Here is a 24,932-nt window from a genome sequence, read left to right on the forward strand (position 1 = left end):
TAAAATTTTTGCACATCTTACTAAAATAAACAGAAAAGTAACCAGCGGTGTTAAATTGTCAGCACTCAGATCTGAAGAGAGGGAACAGGTGAAGCAAAATCGTATGATCCTGGTAGGAATGAGGGCACAGGGCACTCTTTTGGCCTTGCTTTTGGCCTCATGGGAACTTCCTGGCAGTTCCACAATGCAATAGGATATCCACAGAGGCATGGGGGACACATGCCTCCTTAACCTTTCACCCACTCTGTTAACCTTGAACCATCCTTGGAGAGAGCAGCAAGTCAGTCCCCTGCCTAGGTTCAATGATATGTTTTGATTAAATTCATACTGGAAAATTTATGGATTTACATGTGTCAAGAAATATAAGTGTTCTGTTTTTGGCCAAATAAATATGTGTGTGTGTATATATATATCAGATACATACGTATATATCTCAATAACAGATCAAGGCACTATTATTTGGATACATTGATGGATTATTTGAGAACAGCTCTTTTTAACAAAGTTCATAGGGAGTAGGTACGAGTTTGGGGACTGAAGTGAGCCCTAGATTGGAGACTGCCGTGCATTGTAGGAGAAAGCAGCAACGGCTCTCCTTACAGTAAGAGTAATAGCTGGCATTTAGTGAACACTGACTGTGTGCCAGGCCTTATGTCTTTATGTATGTTCTGTTTTTCTTATTGATATATTTCTCTTCTGTAAATATTTTTTACTGCAATACATAACACAGACATTAAAAAAATGTGTAACTTAGCTTAATGTGTTACTCAAAGATGAACATTTTATCTCTACTACCCAGGTCAGGTTTTGTCAGTTTTTGCCCCATGTGTTTTGAAGCCATGTTATTAGGTGTTTGAACAATTAGGATTGCGCTCTCATAAAATGTTTCAAGAAGTGCTGTATGGTAAGATCTAAAGAGTCCCTCCTATGATATTTCTGTCTCTGACAAGAGAGTTCCTGAAAATGAAGTTTGGGGCTGGACTGTGCTCTCTTCATTGGCACGTGAATAATGGCTGTTCAGTCAAGGTAGGGAGATAGGATTTCCTGTAGTAGGAAATCCTCCACGTCCCTTTTGTCAGTGATGATTCCTGCATATATCATGTCAGGGAGGCCATGTAGGGCCATGGCTAGGGGGGCAGACTTTAAATTCAGATAGATCAACCACTTATATGCTGTATGACTTGGGCAACTCCCTTAACTTCTCTCTAAGCCTTAGTTTTCTCCTCCATAGAAAAGATGTTAAGAGTACTATTGCTACATTATTGGTATTGTGGTTATATGGAGATTAAAGGAAAATATCCAGGCAAGAGTACACGATACAATGTTTGGCATACAGTCAACATTCAACAAAGGTTAAATAACCCTATATCATTACTGTTTTGTTATTGTACCTCACCTGAACCAAGGATCAGTTTAATATACCTTGTATGTATTAAATACCCCTCACATGGGCCAATGATTGCACAGTACAGTGAGCTGATACTAACAGACCCTGATTCCATGAGGCTTTTCCCTTTCTTACAGCGCAGGTGTGCATTGGAATCATTGTGATACTGATCTTACACAACTACTGGTTCCTTTACATCCCCTATTTGACATGGCTTTACTTTGACTGGAGTACCCCAGAGCAAGGAGGCAGGAGATCCAACTGGGTCAGAAATTGGACTGTTTGGAGGTACTTTAAGGACTATTTTCCAATCCATGTGAGTAGAATTGCTTTATAAAATATTATTTTGAGTTGGGAGAAGAGTGGAAATTTGTTTTCGTGACATATATATATCTCAAGCTTTTTCCTTTTGAAAGAAAGAAAGTGTGCAATTTAGCCAAGTTACTAAGTGAACCCTAAGTGGAACTGACAGAATCTGGAAGGCTGTGTGTGAAGGGACCTGGGCTCAGAAGATAGTTTAGAAATTTGGAAACAGCTCCAAAACAGGGAACTAAAACAAGTCTTGTTGTGTATCTCCTCTTAACATAAGAATTAACCATGAGTCCTTTTGTTTCTCACTGCAAACTAATAAGGGATTTTTTTTTTTTTTAATCTCAATATGAATGTGCTGTAGATCATCAAAACTCAGGATTTGGATGCAAGTCACAACTATATATTTGGGTTTCATCCTCATGGAGTACTCGTGGCTGGAGCCTTTGGAAATTTTTGTACCGATCATTCTGACTTCAAGGAGCTGTTTCCCGGATTTACTGCCTATCTCCACGTACTCCCATTTTGGTTCCGGTGTCCTCTCTTCAGAGAATATCTGATGAGTAGTGGTAAGTGAGGGCAGATCACTATTTTCACCTTGCTCTGGGGTAGGAGGGCACACAGAACGTTCTCTCCTTACCCTATTTCGGTTTACAGTCTCTTAGAGTAAAACCCTATGTCCTTCTCCCTATTTGGCACTTTATAAGCTGTCTGGATGATTTTTGCCTCTCCCACTAGACTGCAAATGCTAGGAAGACATAGAAGACATGTGTCTTTTTTTCTGTCCTCTCCCAAGTATCTATCATGGTGCCTGAAACAGAGGAATATTCAATAAATAGTAACCCAGTAAAAGAATACATTAATGGATGCATTTTGTATACCCAAATGTGGAAGACCTAATTATAGATCAAATAAACAATAAATCATAAATATGCTTTTATACATACTCAAAATTAAAAATGTCTCCCATTGTGTCTTGAAGAAATGGCAGTGCTATAACTAAACATAGTCAACTTGCTGTCTTTTTCTTCCAAGAGTGAATGTAACTTAGTTCAGAAATAAATGTCCATCCTACTCTGCTACTCTGAACCAGTGGAAAACTCTTTGATTAGTGAAACCATAATTCTATCAATTCTGAGAATAAAATTAATCTGAAATTCCATAAAGTCACAATATAAATGTGTTCAGGAGGCAAAGCTTGTGTTAATAGCTCTTATTGCAACTTAAGAGGCTCAATTTGTTTGGTTTTCCAGCTTGACCAACTTATTGATTAACCATTAACTATACTAACTTACAAAATGCTTTATATTTATGATAATTGTATAGATTAATTAGGTTAATTATTATTGTCTTTGTATTTCTTGGATATAAAGAAAAGTGGATAGTCTCTTTGAAAAATCGTGATGTCAGGATCAACAAGTGGCATATTCAGGGATAGTATTTTCCATGATCTCCCAGTTTTCATTACTTCCTATTAATTTCTCAAGTCTCTACTGTCATTATATACGTGTTAGGAAATCACTAAGCACCGAAGGATCTGGATCCTTGGCTGGGTTTTCAGGTTCTGTTTCTGTTTATGGTCCTATAAACATAATTCAGTCCGGCCTGAGCTAGAGGGCCCACCAGAGGGCGCCCTAAACCTCCAAACTACCAAAAGATCTGGTGTCAACCCCCCAAACTACCAAAGAGAGAAAAAAAATCCCTTCTCTTCCTTGTTCTCTGGACATTGGGTTAGAGTTTTCCAAAAGGACATAAATTAAAGGGAAATTTAAAAAATTTCAAAAAAGCATAAAAATATATTTACAGTACACTGTTTGCTGATTCAAAGTATAGCCACAGGTGAGTTTGCATAGTGTAGTTAAGAACAGATGTGGTAAATTCATGGCACAAGAGATGTGGGTAGGCCCCTCTCCGTAGCCATGTCAGACACAAATAGTCAGTCTTAGAGTCTTTCTCCATAGAGTACCCCGCAGCCACTACCATTGACTAGAGCTGCCATTTGAGATTAAATCTATCTGCCATCCCTGGCTTATGACATCATGAAATCTTCCTTTTTTATAAACTTCAATGTCCTAAAACCTAAACAAGAATATCAAAACTTGTAGCCAGTGGAGGTTTAGGCTGTCCTTGTCTCTAACACTAGAGAGTTCTCAATACCTCTCAGGTATTGAGATTCCTAGGACAGTCCCTAATCCAAGGCTGCCCCTCCATTCTGCACCTGCCTTGGTGCCTGTCCCTCTGGATGTGAAAGACTGACAGATATGTGTGCCATACCTCACATAGTAAGGAAATACTAGGGTTTCAGGTGCCTGTTTTGCTGACAGGTGCCTGTTTTTCTTTTACCCAAAAGGTTTTTATAGCTACAAGTCCTTTTATATTCCATCTCCAACCCATTCCTCGTGGCCCATTTTGGTGTATTCTCCAGGTGTCAACTAGAGCAGACTCTGTGTTTTAAGGCTCGTGTTCCTTTCTGTCTACCCGTTAAGACTGGGCAGGTAGCAAGGATCAGATCACAACAGCCTTATATACCACACAGATTTTAGATTTTAGATTTTATCTTGTAAGTAGGTCATGGGGAACTTGGGAGGGATTTTGAGCAAAAAAGGGATTTGATTGGATTTTTCATTTTAGATCATTTTGCATATTAGATCATTGACTATGAGGATAGAAAGAGCCTGTTGCAGTGATCAAGGGAGAGGTGATAAGGGCTAAACTAGCACAGTGACTGTGACAGTGGAAATACGAAGAGGAGACCCATATGAAAAATCTTTGATAGAGTCAATAAGACTTAGTGATTGATTTAGCCTCATAAAGACAGCAACTGTATTTTGTCATTATTATCAGCACATAGCACAATGCCTGCCTTGTAACCGGTAATCAATAAATGCTTTTGGATGAATGTATGAGTGACCAGTCAATGCAGTGTCTTAGAGAGGGGATACATATTAGAGAAGCTATGTTTCTGACTTGGGTCAGATGATGGTTGGTCCTATTCACCCTGATAGACAATGCTGGAAGAGGAACTACTTTGAGGGAGAATTTAAAGCATTGGGTTTGGGGACATAAAGTTTGAGGTGTCTTTGAACTATTGAAGTAGAGATGTCCATTGGGCCTTGGAGATGTGGGCCTCAAAGCTGTAGAGAAGATCTTCCGGGAGATAGATTTGGGAGAACTCAGCACACATGAGTGGTAGTTGAATCCATGCTGCAGTTGAGGTTAGAAGACAGCGAGGTAATAAAGGAGCCCTAAGAAATAGCAGCATTTAAGGGGGGCCTAAAGACAGGGAGCCTGAGGAGGAACTGAGAAGTGGCCGGAAGCAAGTTGAGAGAGCTAATGGTCTAGAAATCCAAGAGGCCCTCTTTCTAGTGGAAGAGATGGCTTTACTCCTCATTCAGGTCATGCAGGGCAGAATGGCACACCTTGAACTCAGTGAAAGGTCACACCCGTCCGGGCAGGCTCAGGTTCTCTCCCCTCTGTGTGTTCTCGTAAGAGAGTAGTTGGCCATTCAGAATCCTGGCATAATTTCATATTCCCAAGTAATAGGAACCCACAGTAAAATTAGCATATCATTTCCTTCAAGGGATGAGGTGTGCTATGTCTATAAAGTCTGTCTAATACATTGTTTTGACTAAAAAAAATGGCTAAAACTCAGAATGGAAGGAAACAGAAGACATTAAAAAGTGATTACCTCTGAAATGTGGGTTATGAATGGTTTGTATTTTCATCTTTATTCTTTTCCATATTTTCCTCCAAGAGTCCACAGTACATTTAAAATCTGAAAAGGAATCTTTAAAGTGGTTTTTACATGGAAAATCCTGATATATAGATTGAACAATTATGTAACTATCTTAACTAGACAGTTGACCAAAGTTAAGACTACATATTTTGGAAGTTTGTAGAGATCTGACAAGTGATCTAGGTTATTTGTCAAATGTCTGAATGTTTAAAACTATTTACATTATAAATCCAGGTTTGGAAAATGATGATACATATAGAATATCTGAAGACGGACCTTTATGTGTTCAGAAGGTCCTCCGCAACCTTTCGGAGGATATTCTTTTTGCTTCTGAGCAAGGATCTGCTAAGGTATTGATCAAGGCCACCGCAAGGTGTGCAGGTTATGCACTGAACAATTCCAGGGGGGGCACCTTTTACTTTGAATGCAATGTGAATGGAGTCCAGTAGAGCTGGGCAGTGCCCAACCTCCCCAAACAAGCAGTAGACCTAATAATGATCAGGTGACATTTTAAAGTCCTAACCCATCACCTGCCAAAATATTTGATCTTATTAATAGAATACATTACAAAGATTTGGCTACAAAAAAATTACATACCTGCAAAGTGCTCCAAAGGTGAGCAGTGTAGAAAGTTTTGTTAAATGTTCACTGTCTCCATACAGTATTATAATCAAGTTTTTCATTTTTTAAAAAAGGATAATTGATTATATTTTTTGTTTTATTCACTAAGGGCCAGTTTCAGTTTCCAAGAAAAGTGTGTCCTATGTGCTGAGCAAGGAGGGAGGTGGAAACATTTCAGTCATTGTCCTTGGGGGCGCAGAAGAATCTCTGGATGCTCATCCTGGAAAATTCACTGTGTTCATCCGCCAGCGGAAGGGATTTGTTAAAATTGCTTTGACCCACGGGTAAGTGGCTTTTTGTTTAAGCAACTGAGTCCTGAAAGTTAAGACATTATTAAATGAACGTAAAGAAGTCCAATGATTCTCCTACCCCTGAAAGCCTCCAAATTGATCTTACGATGCAAGCAGGTATGGGTGTTCTTGAGGAATGAAATGTGACCTTTCAGCTACGGTAGCTCAATGCCAATGACATCCCTCAATTAAATTTAACCTTAAAAGCAAAACAATAACTAAAACAACAAAATCCAAAATTTTATATACACAGAGTAAATTTCCAGCCAATGAACGAACAAACAATGGCCAAAGCTGCGGGTGAAAAAGAAGCTTCCTGGAACCTTGATTTCCTGTAGAACAAGATTCCATCAATGTGTAGGCTGCTGAAGAACTTCCCCCAAAGGATTTCAATATAAGGCAGTTTCAATGTATGGAACATGATGTTAGCACTAGAGGGAAGAGGGGGCCTATTTAAGAATTTTTAGGAATCTGTTGCAGAAGTCAGCTGGACAGAATAAGTTATTGAAATACTTTTCATTTAAAATTGTATTCCTCCCCTTTGTTATTTGCAGTGCCTACTTGGTCCCAGTGTTTTCTTTTGGTGAAAATGAACTGTTTAAACAAATTAACAATCCTGAAGGTTCATGGCTTCGAGCTGTCCAAGAGAAACTGCAGAAGATCATGGGGTTTGCTTTGCCATTGTTTCATGCCAGAGGAGTTTTTCAGTACAATTTTGGCCTAATACCCTATAGGAAACCTATCCACACTGTTGGTATGTATATAAAATGAGTGCAATTATTATCTGACTTTAAGCAGTGTTTATTGTTATCGACTGAGGTGCTAATCCCAAGAAAAGTGGCTGTGAGTAAGAACTTCCTAAAATAATAATCCTGTAGGTGTTATTTGAACTTCATTTACAGTAGACCTTTCATTTATGAAAGGACTACAATTTCCATTTGAATGGGAATTGATTACTTTCAAGAATATTGCTATTGAACTACAGGTAGAATGTAATTTTAGAAATAAAGTTTCTAATACTTTATAATGAATCTATTTCTCTATACCAGCTGATTGTAACAGAAATTCTTTGATGAACATGTTATATCAGAGTCTATTAATGATGTAATTTCTGTACAATGTCTTTATCAAGTTCAGGTTACACAGGCATCATTTTCTACAGCAAAAGCATTTTTCTTGCAACTAGCTATATTTATATGTATTCTAATATAAACTGATTTTATTTTTAAAAGTTGCATGTTTGGGAGAATTGACATGGGGGAAGAGGTGAAGACCCTGTTGATAAAAGGACGGAGGAGCAAAGCAAGCTCCTCCAGTTAGAAGGGGACTAGAGAGGCGAGAATGAGAAAGTACTGAGCCAGGTGCTAATAGCAGAATTAGCCAAAACTATATTCTTTGCGTGAAACATAGTAATATTTTCACTATGGTAGTCCATAAACTGAAGCTCAAATATAGTCATATATTTTTCTAAGTCTGTTTTGCCTCAATAGTATTTTACTATTGTCAGTTTATAAGAGCTTTGGATTTCACATGCAGTCATATGATGTTATTTTTAAAGGCTGTATTTAACTCAAATGGAATGTTAACAGACTGTTGATTAGTTAGTATAACAGGAATACTGAGATAAGTTTAAGTTTGCAATTGTATTTTTCAAGATAAGCTGACTACATTTCTTTGCCATAACTTCAATTAAACATTTTTGATGACTTATGTACAAAGTATTATTGTTGGTCTTGGGAGGGATATAGAGAAAATTGTAAGGCATGATTTTAGGAGCTAAAAGTTTATTTAAATATAGCCCATATGCTCAGATGAAGGAAGGTAAAAGCAAATACATTCTGTTGAATTAAGTGATTATAGTTATCACCTGGTTGGGTTAGCACTTTAAAGTGGCTTCCCACTTGATATAGCCTAGTCATACCTCTACTGACAAAGAGCTGGTTGGCCAAGGGTCAGTGGAGTTACTGAGCCTGAGTTAGTTGTCAGGACTGGAGAACTATAGGACTTGTTTTCACTCTTGCCTTCCCAATGTGCTTCTGTTAAAGATTCAGAATAAGGGAGAATTGCATTCGTCCATCACTCAACGTACCTCCCAAACCATTGCCATTACTAGTCTAGTATCCTCAGTATCCCATTATTATCTGAAAACTTCTTAAAAATCAAGCTAAGAATGTGAACATTTCATGAAGACTCACAGCTGTCTTGATCTTAGGGTAGGAGAGTGGGAGTCAGATGATTTAGAATAGCCCAATTTGTATGCACCAGACCCTCAAGACTATGTGTATTTAAAGATTTTTACTTGCTTGAAATAACGAAAGTGGAGGACAGAATATTTACAATTCTATAAACAAAAATAGAGCTATGCATCAATCAAATTCCACAGAGAATAAAGCACAATTTGATATTGAAATAGTGTTCTGAACTGTGTTCATTTCTATTTTAAATCAAGGCACTTAAAACCCAGAGTGGTTTCTTTGAGAACTCCCTGACACGAATTCTCCCTGTCCGTCCCCAGGCAGGATTCAGGCAGCAACTCAGAGCAGCAAGTTATTTTGTGCCCCCTCTGTTCCCGCATCTACTTAATGAAGAGTTTATTGACTTAAATAATCTCTACTTCACATCATAAGAACTCAATAAATATTAGTCAGACTCATCCTAAATCATCACTTTAGCTATAATTGTCTTACTCACAAGTGTCCAGAGAATCCCAGTTCCCCATCCTATAGTTTCCCCACACGTCTTTCAGATCACTCTTTGCTGGTGACCTCAACCATAACATTCATTTCAGTTTTACTGATTTTCACTAAGACTATAACGATTTTGTCTGTTAATGTTCTATTAATTAATTCCCCTTAAAAATGTATTCTCGCTAAATCCAAATTGCCATATTCAGGTCACAGCCACCCTCCCTGCATTTTTCTTACACCGTATCTTGCTCAACCATCAGGTTTCTCTGCACACTCTATCAAAAATCCCCTTTTCTCCTTGCTGAGGGGCATTTTCAATGGGCATAATATAAAAGAAGCTACTATATATTTTCTTCACACATTTCACAAAGAGCATGTAATATACATATTTTGTGGATGTTATCACTTTATCAAAATGCAATTAAATATTCACATATGCAGTATTTCATTACATAGTAATGGAGAAAATTTGTTTTAAATGTCACTACCATCATGACAACCAGAAGACACAATTGAAATAAGTTTAGACTTTCAGAAAAATGTGTAAAGAATCGCAGTTCCTTGAAGGAACATTGCTCTGTTTCTGTGTTACAGAGACCCATGAGGGCAGGGATTTCATCTGGTTTGTTTTCCCCATATTCCCAGAACCCACAGAGTAGGAGCTCAGTTAAGGACAGATTAAGGACAAAATAATATAGTAGAGAGGTTGTTTCTTGGGTATGTCTTTCATTATGCCTGTCTGATGGTATTCTTAAGTTTTTAGAAATCTAACAAGTACGCATTAGATATTTTAAGATTCATCAGTAAGTTCAAATATTAGAGGCAGTACAGGAGGTGTGATGCGAAGTTGCATGTTTGGACAAGAAGATCCAAAGGAAACTTCCTCTTTCAGAGAGGAAATTTCATGTATCTTAGTATGTGTTGAGTTTGTTTTTTAAATTTTATTTTGAAAAATTTCCAACATTCAGAAAAGTTTCATGTATAGTCAAATTAATGTCTATGTACCTTTCTCCTGGACCCAGTTGTTAACCTTTTGCTGCAGCTTTTATCTTTCTCTCACTATGTGATAAATATACCTTCTATTATTGTTATCATGGAACCATTTGAGTAAGTGCAGATGTCATGACCGTTTGCTCCTAATTACTTTTAGGTATATCTTTGAAGAACCAAGCCATTTTCTTCCATTATGTCAGTATGATTCAGGAAAATTAACATTGATAAAGAACTGTTAAATGGTGTACAGTTTATATTCAAATTTCTCCAATTGTCCCCATAATTTCCTTGTTAGCTGTGTGGGTTTGGGGGGGGAGGGGAGACGTTGGGGGAGATGATATTTTTTCCCTGAGTAGGATCATATATTACATTTAATTTTCACATCTCTTTAACCTCCTTTGGGCTGGAATAGTTTTCAACCTTTCTTTGTCTTTGTGGATGAGCAGTTTTGAACAGTATAAGCCAATTGTTTTGTAGAACATTCCTGGACTTGAGTTGTTGTGTTTCATGTTGACTACATTCTGGTTTCGTATATTTGGCAACAGTTGCACAGAATGGTATTGTGTCCTTCTCAGTGCATCAAGTCAGAGGCACAGGATGTCAGTTTGTTTCATTTTTGGTAATATTAACTTTGATCATTTGGGCAAGGTGTTTGCCAGGTTTCTGTACTAGAAGGAAAACACTTTTTGTCTTTATTATTAACAAGAAACCTGGGAGTAGTATAATCAGGGATGTGTAATTATTCTGCCCCTCGTTAACTTTTACTTAATGGTTTTCATAACCATTGGTAATTCTTGCTTAAATCAATGATTATAGTCATGGTTACAAACTGGTGATTTTCTAACTCTGGCATTCTTACTATATTTATTAATTGGCATTTTTCCATAAAGAAGAGCTTTCCTTCCTCCCAATGTTAGATCATTTGAGTTATGGATACCCAGACAGGCTTATCAGCTATATTTGCATGTAGCACAGAGAGGGCTCCAATCCTACATCTTCTAGCCATGAGGCTCTTGTGGAGTTTCTATTAACTCCTGAGTTTATCTTCTGAATTACGGATGTGAAAGAAGCTTTTATTTCATTTTTATTCTTATGGCAACATTGAGAAGATACAAACAATGTCATTAAGAAGTTGTTTTTTTCCATGAGTAGGCCTACCATGACAGCCTATGGTGAACACTCAGCCACATACAGATTGATACTGGCATTAGGAAAGCACTTATTATGCACCAGCTGGATATACAGAGAGTTGTGGTGTGGGTTTGAGGTCTGACTGAGTGACTCTGAATGTTACATTTACCTTCTCTGAGCCTCAGCTTTTACAACTATTAAAGAGGAGAGAAGTATAATTGTCCTGTCTTCGGCTCAGGGTCATTGTGGAGATTAAATGTCAGGATACATGGGAAAGCACTGTGTAAACTCCAGGTTCTAGGCAAATGCAGTTGGTGTACAGAGCTGAAGGCCTCCTTACCAGCTTGTTGAGAGCTTTCAGATGTGTTTCGATTTCCCTGTGTAAGTATTCCTGCCACAATGTCAATCTGAATCAAATGATGAGGAAATAATGCAACAAATCCAGATCGTGGGACATTGTATGAAACAACTGGCCTGGGCTCTTTACAGACATCAATGTCATGAAATGCAAAAAGGAGAGGGTGCTCAGAGACACACAACAGCTGTCATGGATTGGAGAGAAGCAACTATATCCAATATTACTGAGACAATTGATAAAATTTGAATGTGGATTAAGGACAAAATAATATAGTGTAGAGGTTGTTTCTTGCGTATGATAATGGTGTTATGCAGGACACTGTTCTTGCTCTTAGGTAACACACTGAAATATTTAGAGATGATTCACATGATTGAATTATTGATGTCCACAACTTACTTTCAAATGGGCCTACAAAAATAAGAACAATAATTATATGCCTATACATGTATATGTAAATGTTAGAAATTAGTGAGTCTAATGAGTCTAGTAGGCAAGTGCTGATCATATAGTTTTTTACTGTAGGTTTTTTTTTTTTTAATAAAAAAGGTAGGGAAAGGATTGTACTTTGTTTAAATAAAACTGGCTTGAAACCACATGAGGACAAAAGTAGTTCATTATGTTTCAAGTTGTTATTACATCCTGATGGGAAAAAAGCAGGCTAAGCGATTTTCTGAAACAAAAAGGAAGGGGACTTAATTTAAGTTTTCATTGCAAGGTGGGGATTAAAGGAGATAAAAATGTTAAGGGGACTCACATGGTGCTGTTGGGAGACAAAACCTCACCCTCTTAAGGTCTCCAGCTGGGCCTGAGAATTAAATTGACATGAGTCAGATAAACAGGAGAAAAGCATAAAGATGTTTACATGTACATAGGAACCCCATAGAAAAATGAAGATCCCCAAGAAGAGGGTAGGTCTAAGTGTTTATATGCTAGGTTGAACAAAGAAAGGTAATTGTGGAAAAGTAACTAAAATATGTGAGGAGTCTAAAGGAATATATAAGGTCTAGTTATACAGGTTTCTGTCAGCCTTGACAGCCCGTCTCTGGTGATAAGAATGTTTCTTTCCTCCTGGTATAGGGAGGGTATCTTTCACATAGGAGTTTTATCTCCTGCTTTCAGGAAGAAAAGGGGAGGGTCAGAGCACCCTTCTTGCACCTGTGTTTGTTTTTTTAAGTGCCTTAGCTGAAAATAATCTATGCCAAAGTGGCATATTCTGCCACCCCTCAGTGCCCAGTACAACATATTAAGTGCTCAGTGAAGGTTCATTGAGTATATGTGTGTACATGCACATACATACACACACACACACACACACACACACACACACGCTGACATTGAGTATATGTGTGTACATGCACATACAACACACACACACACACGCTGACATTGAGTATATGTGTGTACATGCACATACATACACACACACACACACACACACGCACACACACGCTGACATGGGTATCTTTTCAACCTCCACCGTAAGCCAGACGTTGGATTGGAATTCAGGTTTCATCTGCACTGTTCATAACCTCACCTGGGCACACAGTTTCCTGCAGCTATTTCTAGTGTGCAGCTCTCTAGCATTTTGAGAAAGAGTAGTTCTTCTGTGAGACTATTAGAGAGACTTTTTTTTTAACTGGGAAAGATCTCTTTGCTCACGAAGCTGCATGTTCTTCATCTTATGTAAATGCAGTGCAGCACCACAGAATTTGGAGCAAAACTGCTGTGTTGGGCAGTAAATGCATAACAAATTCTATATTGTGGGGTGGAATTGGAAAATGGAACAGATGAGCATATCAGCTATTAAAAACAGTGAAACATGAACAAAAGCTGTGATTCCTGACTGCCACATGTAGGCGTTGGTTGATTTTTCCAGGGCAGGAGAGCAGTCTGATGCAGCTGTTAGTACTGTAAAAAGAGAGATTTGCAGCAGTTTGCAACTAACTTAGTCTTATGTTGAAAACATATTTTTTTTTTCTCCTTAGTAGTAAAAATGAATCTCCTTTTTGTAGAGAGAGAGAATTCTGGTCTTCTAGAGCTCCAGGGCTCCCCTTTTCTGAATATCCCAAGTTGCAGTAACTCGGTACAGAACAATTCCAGGTGGATCTTTTCCTTTGAACCTCACAATGCTGGAGCTGGGCATGGCAGAGATGTTTTAAATCCTGGTCTCGCAGATGAGGACCTTGAGTTCTAATGAAAGTAAGAGCTGAAATGTGATGAAAATTTATAACACACTGGGTCCTTGATGTGAACTGAGGCCCCACGAAACAGTGCTCTTAGGGGTAGGTTGCAATAGGGCTGGGATTTGAAGCAAGACAGGGGTGCTCAGAGCTGATGCCCTAACCAGCTGTACTTTCCATCTGCCCTCCTGCAGAAGGTGAAGTAGCCGTCCCGTGGCCATCTGGCAGGCATGAGGGGGCATGGATGCCACAGTGTCCTCATTTTACCACCTTTTGGCCAGAGCCCAGATTTGATTTAATGACATCTGATTTAATGCTCATTTAATGGCCTTCGATAAATAGCAGCTTTATTTCCAGTCTAGGTGTAATTTAGCTTTGAGGTAGATCTGTTGGAACTGAACTCTCAATAGGTGGTTGTTTCCCATGGCTAATAGTCTGATGGTTTTCAATCTCATTTCTGCAAGATGGGCTTCCTTGAGTTCTTTAGTAAAAGTATGATCACAGTGAGCAAGTTTTTGTTTTCTTACCCCTGGCTTTCTCCCTAAAAAGCAATTGAGAAAGATTTCTTACTCTCTAATCCAGTTTTGGGTTAGTTTAGGAATAAAGGAGCGGGAGTGCTGGGTTTAAATCTTCATTTCCTGGGGTTTTGCTGTATGTGGTGTAGGACTTGTTGCACCTCAGTTTCTCTACAAGTAAATGAGAAAGCCAAGTAGACTATGCCCATCTCACAGTTTAAAGGGAGAAGTCTTATGATGACAAATTCACTTTATATGAACATATTTGAGCTTTCTGGAAGAAGCCTCTGAAATATAATAAAACAATTAATAAGAAAAGAACAGGGTTGAAATTAGCCGTAGGATAGCTCATAGGAAAGAACACTCACTAATTCAGAATGTGTCAGTCCTAATTAAAGTAAGCTAGGAACAACACTCTTCTTCTTAGACCACTGTTTCTTTATTCGTCCCCATCGCCACCTTGATTAGTTACATTGACCTCTCTCACTGGGATACTAAGAAAACAGAAACTATTTCTATAAACCCACATATTTGCTAGTAGATTTGCATGTAGATTTCTCAATTTTTTCCCTCAAAACAACCACAAATCTCAGAGCTGGAAGGAAGCTTCCAGATTATCGAGTTCTCTTTTATCCTACACATGAAAACTGAGAACAGAGAGAAAGTTACTTGCTCAGTGCGCTTGCAGGTGAGCTGGGACTAGACCCAGGCTGGGCTAGTGCTTTCTACGGAACTCCAGCTCCCGGTTCCATCCCCCTGTGGTCGTCAGCCTCTGCTACTCCATATTACCAATCACAGCTGACAGCGAGATGGTGATGTTTCCAGTTCTCTGTGTTGGGTTAATAGGACTGATGTCTGCTGTGCAAAAATATGACATCCAAGCTATCCAAGAACACTGTACATGAGCTTCTTGAGGCTGTATCTTGTTAAATACTTAGCAATTTGAGGTTAATGTCGCAGTAAGGATGTGTGTGTGTGTGTGTCACTCCCTTCTCTGTGTCCCCTCACCTCTTATACTGATGTCACTTACCACTTCCTTCCTCCTCTGTGACTTAACATTTGCTCAGTTTTTTCTTAACTAAACACTTTCTGTTAGTGATGTGGATCTGACCCTTGTATGTAGCACGGGACGACCCAAGGTAAACCAAAGGAAACCCCCTCCACTGTGAGTTCCATTTATTACCTACAGCCGCACTTGACCTCATGTTCAAGCTAATTAAAGGTCAGTAAGAAGCAGTTTGCTGCCCGCAGGGCAGTGAACATACCGTACGTTTTCAACCCCTGGCATCACTAGCGGCATCGGACCAGCAGGGGGCGCAGCGAGTGCGAGCACAAAAGCTCTGTGTATTTTTCTATTCTCTAAAAATCTGACACATGAAGAGAGGATTTATCATATAAACACGTTTTAAAATATGTATAGAAGTTGACAGATTTGTTTTTAGTTAATTCTTATATTTTTATTTATACAGGTAAAATACAAATACATTCTCATTTGTAGAAAACTCACACGATACAGATAAAGTTCCCCCATCCTTCCCCAGAGGTAACTGTTATCAGTTTGTCTCTCTTTTCAGACTTTGTTCCATGCACTAAAAACTTGCAATGCATCTAGAAATATAAATATTTTTTTCATGAATGGGATCCTACTGTATTATTTTACACACTTTTTTCCCACTTAATATAGTTTACAAGTCTGTATGTGTGTGTGTGTACACATATTTGTATTCTTTCATTTAAAAAAAAAAAATGCTGCCTACAATTTCATTGAGTGAATGTTCCATGGTTTATTCAATAATTTTTCTATTAAGATTTTTAGTTGTTTTTGAGCTTTCCACTATTACAAACAGTGGAATCCTTGTGATTAAGTGTTTCTCTAGCATAGATACTTAGCTGCAAAGATACGTATATTTTTAGTTGTTTAGAAAGACATTAAGAAGCAGAGTCAGAATAGAGGATGCCACATGACTCAAGGATTTCACAGTCAGTAATAAAAAGAGTACTGTGGTCTGGCTGTCAACTGCACCGGAGGGGATGCTCGTGATGTGGACACAGAGCTACGTCCACTTCCCTCACAGCTGCAGGCAGTCAGCACAGTAGCTCATTTGACTCAAAGTCAAAACCACCAGGTTACTGGCAAGCCAGCGTCCGCTGAGAAGGAACGTTCTTTCTTTGTCATCAAATGAGCTGGTGTGACCACAGCAGGCAGCCAGTGAAATGGAAAAGACTTGGAGCGAGCAGGCTTGAGGGAATCTGATTGGCAGACCTGTCCACAGCCGTCCACTAGAGGCAGTGATCTGTGGTGGGGTGGTTTTGGTTCCTCACGGATGATGTGTTCTCTGTTTTTGCAGTTGGCCACCCAATCCCTGTTCATCAGACTCTGCACCCAACCCCAGAGCAGATTGAGGAGTTGCATCAGACCTACATGGAGGAGCTAAGGAAATTATTTGAGGAGCACAAAGGGAAGTATGGTATTCCAGAGCACAAAACTCTTATTTTTAAATGACTGCACTCTTTCAAGGCTTAAATAAATGACTGCACTCTTACAAGGCAAAATAAAGGACAAAAGAACATGTCATTGAGAGAATATATTTTAAATAAGTTAATCTTTTTTTTCTTTTACTATGGAATCAAATTTGCAACTGTAAAAGTATTATTTGTGGTGACAGATGTCAATGTTTTAGCTGCAGTGAGTAAAAATATAGTAAATGCCTATAGGGTAAGGTTGGAGATGGCTATAAGACTTTCAATAATGTTCCTAGTTTGGGAAGCCTAAATCATTTTACAGCTTATGAAAAAGTTTAGAATTATTCATGTGCTCCAGAAAACACGGCAGCTTCAAAAAATAATTAGACCCTTTTACTAAACATCACAGTAATTTAAGATGTTTTCACTAAGTATGACAGCTGTTTTTTTAGCACAGCTGGAACATTTAAGAGACAGTGTGTAAAATAATTTGCCATATAGAACTAAAGGAGATCATTTTTTTCCTCTCGAACAAATCATTTGTTAGTGAATAATGTAATTTTTAGTACTTAGATAATTTGATCTTTTTGGTCATGTCAACCAAATCATTTTTATACAATTGTGCAGAATTTTTATGCCATTTTTAAAATAGGATGAATCTGCCATGTGGAAACCCATGTGGACAAGAGCATGTCTCCTCATTTTTATTTATGCTTAGAAGCATGTTCATTTGCAATAAACAGGAAAGTATTTTTGGGAGATATGCTTTTGCACATTTTACAACATTGGAAATTCTAAAGGGTTTTCATGGTGATAGAAATAGTTTTAATTTTCTTCCCAAATGGCCTTTTCTTTGTAAGACATGCTGTGAAAGAAAGTACCCTCTATGGTGAAAAGTGTCCAGTTCACAGTTAACTGGGGTTCTGAGCCGTCGTCTCTGAACCAGGGTGAGAAGGGACCTTGTCCTCCCTAGTGCCTGGGTCAGCTTGTGGCACTTAGTAGGTACAAAATAAGTACTTGTTTAATTAATGTATTTATATTTAAACATAGAAACAAACTTTTCCATAAAGCAAAGAATTTTTAAAGCTATACCATAGGCTGAAACCTGTTATAAGACAAGACCCACTTTCAGAAGGAGGTAATTTGCTTTGTGTGATTGTCCCACACCAGTAATCGACAGTACTGTGGGCTGGTTCATAGGGAGCAAGTCAGGACGAGGCTTCTGATATTTAGTCACTGAATGTTAAGTAACTAGTCAATCAGTAAGTAAGAAGAATGTCTAATTTCCAAATGATCTCCATTGCTTGATCTTTGATTCTATTCCTCCTCCACTCTAGGTGTGTGTGGGCAACTTCACCGAGTTTCCTTCTAACTTATTGGTAATGTCTTCAGGCTTCTAATTTTTAAAACAGTAAGCCCTGGGCGAGAGCCTGGATTAGGTTCAGCAAGAGCAAAACAAAATCATGCTGGGTAATGCCTTGAGTAGGAAAGCATTTCATACACAAAAAGGGACCTTTCTCAGTTGTTCTACATGAAGTGTTTTGGATTTGAATTCCTTTGACTTCATACTAGATGAGGGATCCAGGAGTCCATTGACCCTATGGCCTTGACATTAGTTCAATTGTTTTGTCAAAGCAGGGCCTTTGTTATTGCAAAACCTATGAATTTTATCCCTTTGGAGAAGTTTATTAAAAGCTTGTGACACATCATCTTTTACAGTTTCACAGAGATATGGATTTTAATCTCACACTTCGTTGTGAGAAGGCCAAGCGGACCACGCAACATGAGCAGGCAGTGAAACCCATGCTTAGTGAAGAGGCACTAAAACATGAGAAAAGTTCACTCACATGAACTTGTCTAGAATTTTGCCTTTAAAAAAATCTAGACATAAGCATCTTTAATTGGGGCATATATAAAATGTTACTTTTCGGGCCGAGCCCGTGGCGCACTCGGGAGAGTGCGGTGCTGGGAGCACAGCGCCCCTCCCGCTGCGGGTTCGGATCCTATATAGGAATGGCCAGTGCACTCACTGGCTGAGTGCCGGTCACGAAAAAGACAAAAAAAATAATAATAAAATGTTACTTTTCAGTACATATGGCTGTGGGTGAGGTGTTCTCTTCACTTCTTAGGGTCTCCAGAGGTCTTAATCCAGCCATACCAGATTCTTTTCATACAGCCAAAGCATAGTTCAGAATTCCATATAGTACTCCATATTGCAAATGAATTTTTGATATGAACTTTTGCTACTACAAAGATGTGGGCCATGTATGGTATTCACTAGTATGATTTGATGAAGATCTCTTCTACTACAAAGGTTGCCATCTACTGTGTAATTGCCCATAAATTTTAAAGAGCAAAGCAAAACAATAACAACAAAAATAACCCTAGAGCCCTGTAAGAGAAACTGGGTCTATTGCCTTGGGAAAATGTGTGTGTATCTGTTTGATTTGGACATTTCTTTTCGCTCTGTTTTCTTTGCACACCAGGTGCAGGCTGAGTCATTTCCTTTGTCTTGCAGCTAGAAGTATATGAAATTGCCAATAACCAGCTAAGTCCATTATGCCACGTTGAGGGTTGTAACTTCAGTGCTTATGAAGGCCAGCTAGTTCTGCTCTTTACAAAGGGGAACCACAGCAGGAGATCAAGATGTTTTAATGCAAACCCTTTGCCACTACTATGGAAACAACCAAAGTGTGTACACTTCAGGGATGATGGGTGAGCCTTTATTGTACGCGTAGGGTTAAAAATGAAATCAACTTTCAGTAGAAGGTACGTTTCTATCATGGGAAACACGGAGGTGGAATCTGGTTGTAATGTCCACACTTCTGTGACTTTATGTCTCTTCCAAACTACCTCACTGATGCACAATACCAAAGTTTGTGATAAATGTGAAAACAGTTTTGTCTGCATTAGCTCTCCATTCTTTTCCTCTGACAAGAGACACTGTTAATTGGATTTGTTGACTGGTTGTTTTTTTTCCCAATCTCATATTTGTGTTTTTTAACTTAAGTGACAAAAATGTCTATTTGTGGGGCTGGAGGGGTTATTTCCAGTAGAATTTGTATACTTTTCTAAAGGCAAAAACAAGGCAACTTAAATAACTAACCAGTTCTAGTTTCTCAAGGATGGGCAAACACAGAAGCAGGGGTTTTTTTGTGTTTAAAACAATGTGATTTCTTTACTACCTTCTGTTTTGATTACTGTAGTTAATCCTTCTCAAACACCTAGTGCCTTTATATATGAAAAGAAGAAAGTTTATCTCAATCCATGGTTAACCCATGGGATGATGAGTTCCTTAATGGCAGAATATGTGTCTTGTTTTGATCCTGACTCCAACAGAGCAGGCCTTCAGCAGTCTGTCAGTGACTGTGGCACTAACCTGGAAATTGGCTGGATTGTGTCAAAGAAGCTAAGTCTCAGAGCTAGAAGGGACCTCATAGTCTGTCTGATTCTTCCTTCTGCAGAAGAAGCAGTTGAACCTCAGTGAGGTTTAATGCAGATTAAAAGTGATTTTATGTTCATATTATTCTGCCTTAGATTAAACAGGAGGTACTGCTATTCATGATTACTAATTAATAAACCTAAGAAAACTCCTATAAAACAGAACTTCCAAAAAAGTAGAGTATAACTAAAAATACGCTTGAAGGAAAGGATTAAACAACTCAGAAGCAAACTCCGTCTCATTAATATTGAGAACATTTTTCTTTGTTGAGGCTCGTGCACCACATTGTTGATTTTTCCCTTTTGTGCAAGTGCTACTTTGGTGGTATGTCCTGGGCAAAGTCCAAAATTTCAACGAGTTTAGCCACTAGAGCCTTATGTGTTGGAGCGGTGGATGAGACAAGATGTCCTATGCCCAGGAGAACTGATGGACACAGAAGGGGGTCTTCCCTGTCAGTGGCGTTGTGATCACTAATGCAAGCCAAAGCAACCCCATTATACAGACAGAGGTGGCAATAGATCGCCTATCATCCCATTGATAGCCCAAAGTCCCTTCTGTCTCCAGCTTCATCCAGCTGGGTTGTCACAGCTGCTTTTTCATAGCTCTTAGGTTCTGGTTAAGAACTATCTTAGGCTCCCTTGAGAACAGAGGTAAACCTAGTGTTTTTTGTATTTCCAAGGGCTGCATAATTCTCCACTCCCAGACCGACTTGGAGGCTTAAATCTTTCTGGTTGGATTCCAAACCCTGCAGTGCGGGAGTGCAGTGATGCGGGAACAATCAGGGAACCTAACTGCCGTGCTCTTTCTACTCTCCAGGCTTCCGTATGGGATAGTCCTTTGGCCTCTGGTCTTCTATTACCTGGCTGGGTGACCTGGGCTCAGTTTCTTCCTATGTAAATAGAATTAGGAGTGAATGATCTCCAAGGTCCCTTCTGGTTCTGTCTGTGGTCTCTGCCTGACCTTTCATCTGTCATGGTAATGACATCTAGTTGGAGATGTAGGTTTCTCTGATAACTTTGCCTTTTCGTCTGCCATCTACACTTGTTTCTGTTCCACCAGGAAATATAGTGAGCTGAAATGACTGCCTCACTTTCTTGGTATACCTAAAACACAAATTGCTACCAAAATTTCTCTAGGATCATGGGACCTTTAATCATGTGTTTCTGAGAAATAATTTAATTCTCTAAATAAGAATAGGAGAAATTGATCTAAGAGGTTTTCTCCTTTATATCATTCAAAACTATGGAATAACAGTTTCTTACTTAGTGAAATCTTTATAAGAGGTGGTGAATTTGTATATTTTCTATATGATATGTGTTGCTGTGTGTTTTCAAAAAGCTTTCAGTTTGTAAAACTTTTGACCAATAAATGTGTTTTTATGCCCGAGTAATAAACGTGTAGGTGTGGTTTTTAACCTGGATAGAATGGTTTTCATTCTCCACACCTTTGCGAAACTGAATGAATTTACACTTGGGGATGAATGTCATTCAGGGAACTGCAGTGAAATTGTGAGCACTGCAAATTCTCCTACTGCAGAGATGGTACTTTAGATTCTCTTGATGGGGTAAAAGACAAAACTGAAAGCAGGGGCAGGGCTCACTGAAAAATGCAGGGTTCAGGACCAAAACAAGAACAGGGGTTTGCAAGAGGAGGCAGGAGTCAGCAAACCATTCTGATGATTCGCGGCTGGGAGAAGAGTGAAGCTTCCCTCATTCAGAAATGTTCAAAAGCTGGTAGGAAGACTTATAGATTACAAATGAAGTCAATCACTGCTAATGGGCATGGGGTTTCTTTTTGGGTGACGAAAAATGTTCTAAAATTAGATTGTGGTGATGGGGGCCCAGCTCTGCATTTTAGCAAATACTAAAACCCCCTGGACTCTGCACTCAAATGGGTGAATTTTGTGGTATGTGAATTATATCTCAATAAAGTTGTTGTATAAAATTAAGTCAATCATACACTTGCCAAAATAATGGAAAAAGCTGAAAACTAAGTTCCTTTTTTTTTTTTTTTTTAATGTGTCAAGAATGAAATTGCCTTCCTTTGGATGCCAGCACTTTGTGCAATAAATGTTATGCCTTGATTTTTGAGACCTGATAGTGTTTCTGGTGTTCGTTATCAAAATAAATGTTTTCGATATTCTTTTTAAGGTATTTATTGGATAAAGAACATGCTGTTGTATTATTGTTTAAAATACTTTTTGACTTTATTTTTTCCCAGTATTTTATTAATGCTGTAGCATAATACTAAGTAAATATCATATAAAAACAATAGCTGACATTTGTCAACCACCTACATTGTGCCAGATACAGGGCTAAATACTTTATGTACATTATGACATTTAGCTCTTTAGATAGCCATATGAGATCAGTACTATTTTTATTCTGTAGGAAATCGGGGTTCAGAAGGGTTAAGAACTTTTCTCCAGGCAGCCCGGATGGCAGGTGGTGGAGCTCGGATCTCTGGCTCGTGTCCACGCATTGGGTGTAGAACACAGGAGCCCTGGGGTGTAAAATCTTTGTTACTAACTTGTTTTGATTATGAATAAGCAACCTGCTATGGATTCTGAGTAAGTAACCTCATGCCCTTCACCTTTTGAATGAGAGGATGGGACGTGAATGCTAAGGTTTATGTAGCTGTGATTTTATTCTAAAGCCATTTCACCTGGCCAGTTAGCTGAGTTGGTTGGAGAACAGTGTTGTAACACCAGTGTCAAGGTTTCAGATTCCCTTAATGGCCAGCCACCAAAAAAACCTGCAAAAAATGTTTATAAAGTCATTTCTGAGGGCCGGCCCGTGGCTCACTCGGTAGAGTGCGGTGCTGATAACACCAAGGCCACGGGTTCGGATCCTATATAGGGATGGCCGGTTTGCTCACTGGCTGAGCGTGGTGCTGACAACACCAAGCCAAGGGTTGAGATCCCCTTACCGGTCATCTTTTAAAAAAAAAAAAAATTAAAAAATTTTAAAAAAATTTTTAAAAAAGTCATTTCTGAACAGCTCCCTCCCTCCAAACCTAGTAGGCACAACAGCTGTGCACAGCACTGAGAACAACACCTGGAGACTCTGTATACAAAGGCAGAATGTGATGTCCCCCATTAAAAGGACAGAGCAAAAAAGTTGCATAACAGACTAATATTTGTTGTCAAAGTTAAACATTTCAGCAGAACACCTGTTTGGTTAAAAGTCTTGATTTTTTTGTAGCTGATACTACATAGAGCATTGGCTAGGGAAAGATCATTTTTCTAGACTGTATTCCAAAATTCATTTTATTTCTCACATGCATATAAGTATGTGTGTTATTTAACATATTTTTCCCATAAGTCTAATACCACATGTTTCTAATTTAAGAAGAAACTTCTGTGTGACATCTTCTTTGCCTTCTCTAGTTCTCCAACAACATCTTTAAAATTCTCGATGGAAAGGAAATTTGATCTTTAGTTTGACCTGGCATTGACATTTTATGTGATGCTAAAATAAAGGAGTGCTGTAATTTATCTTAGATTGGCTAATGATATAAGAGCAGGAGCATACAGTTTGTAATTTCAAGTTGACTTAACTTTAACATAACATTGAATTCATGAGTATAGAATTTTCAGTCATGTCAAAGAATTTTGACAGGATTTGCAGAAGGGTTTTTACACTATTTATATATATTTATACATTAGACATAAGAATTCATGTATTTTATATATAATATCATGTATATATAATAGCAATAGAGATAAACATGGATATAGATATAGAGACATACATTTGTTACTGTTGTTGAAATAATACCCAAAGAAAGGAAATTTTGAATAACTGGGAATAAAAGCAAATGTGAGAAAAATTTGATTTATATTTTGAATAATATACGGTTGATTGAACTTAATGCCATTATTACAAGTAAATAAAGGGGATATGACCTAGTGACCTGCTGTTATTTTTCTATAGAAAGCAGCACACTTTGCTTTTTCCACCCAGGACACAAGTGCACCTGTGCCAGCAAGGCTGTGGGTAATCTTCCCACCAGGGAAGACTTGGATGAGACGTCCACCCACACTCCTCCTCTTTTCTACCTTCTTCTGTTGTTTGTTTTTTTCCTTTCACATTGGCTTCTGTTTTGTCAATAATACAGAGTAAAGAAAAATAAAAGGAAGAGAAGGGGGAAAAGGGAAAGTTGAATTACACGAAGCAAGTGAGACGCCCCTATTGTCTGTCAGAGGTAAGGTCAAGGACGTTGGAAGAAGAAGAGACTGGAAAAGGAAGAGATGAGACTGCACAAGGAGCAAGGAGAGAAGACCAGAAGAGGAAGGCGTCTTTCCATTGTATGTTTTATATTAAACATTACACATTTTATATTAAAGGACCTCTCTGTCCCATTCCATGGCGGGTCCTTGTCCCAGAGGACCTTCATTTCAGTCACAGATGACAGGAACACATTTGGTGCTGCCCAAATGAAAGATTGTCTCAGAAGCAGCTCCCAGGGAAGGAAGGTGCTGCCTCTTGTTGGCCCTTTCCTGGCAATCCGAGGAGTGATTCCTGCACTGGAAGCTTAAACTCGCTTAGCCCTACCAGGTGACTGAGATAAGGATCTTTGCTGTTTACCTGATTTCCGTTAATGAATCCTCTGTTACCCAAACAGCTGAAAATATTAGCTGAAAATGATGGGTGACCCTTAAAGCCCATTCCCCACCCCCTGCAATACTATGCCAAGGTAACAGATGATATGATACTATAGCAAGTAGTCCAAAGATCAAATAGTCAAGTAAAAATAGGGTAGTAAAATTGTGTTCAAATCTGCATTGGCAAAGTCACCTTTAGAACTATATATTTCCA

The 24,932-nt window shown here is 38.6% G+C and overlaps 1 protein-coding gene across 1 annotated transcript in view; it reads left to right on the forward strand.

Moving 5' to 3' along the window:
• MOGAT1 (monoacylglycerol O-acyltransferase 1) overlaps positions 1-21,506 on the forward strand; it is a 35,402-nt gene extending 13,896 nt beyond the window's left edge. Inside the window, exons 2-6 of the mRNA XM_063088107.1 lie at positions 1,525-1,703; positions 2,061-2,265; positions 6,163-6,337; positions 6,898-7,097; positions 16,556-21,506. Of these exons, the coding sequence (XP_062944177.1) occupies positions 1,525-1,703; positions 2,061-2,265; positions 6,163-6,337; positions 6,898-7,097; positions 16,556-16,710 (914 nt within the window). The 3' untranslated portion in view covers positions 16,711-21,506. The remainder of the gene's footprint in view (positions 1-1,524; positions 1,704-2,060; positions 2,266-6,162; positions 6,338-6,897; positions 7,098-16,555) is intronic.
• Positions 21,507-24,932: the final 3,426 nt, after the last annotated feature.

This window comes from Cynocephalus volans, chromosome 1 (genome assembly GCF_027409185.1).
Source record: "Cynocephalus volans isolate mCynVol1 chromosome 1, mCynVol1.pri, whole genome shotgun sequence".
NCBI lineage: Eukaryota > Metazoa > Chordata > Mammalia > Dermoptera > Cynocephalidae > Cynocephalus > Cynocephalus volans.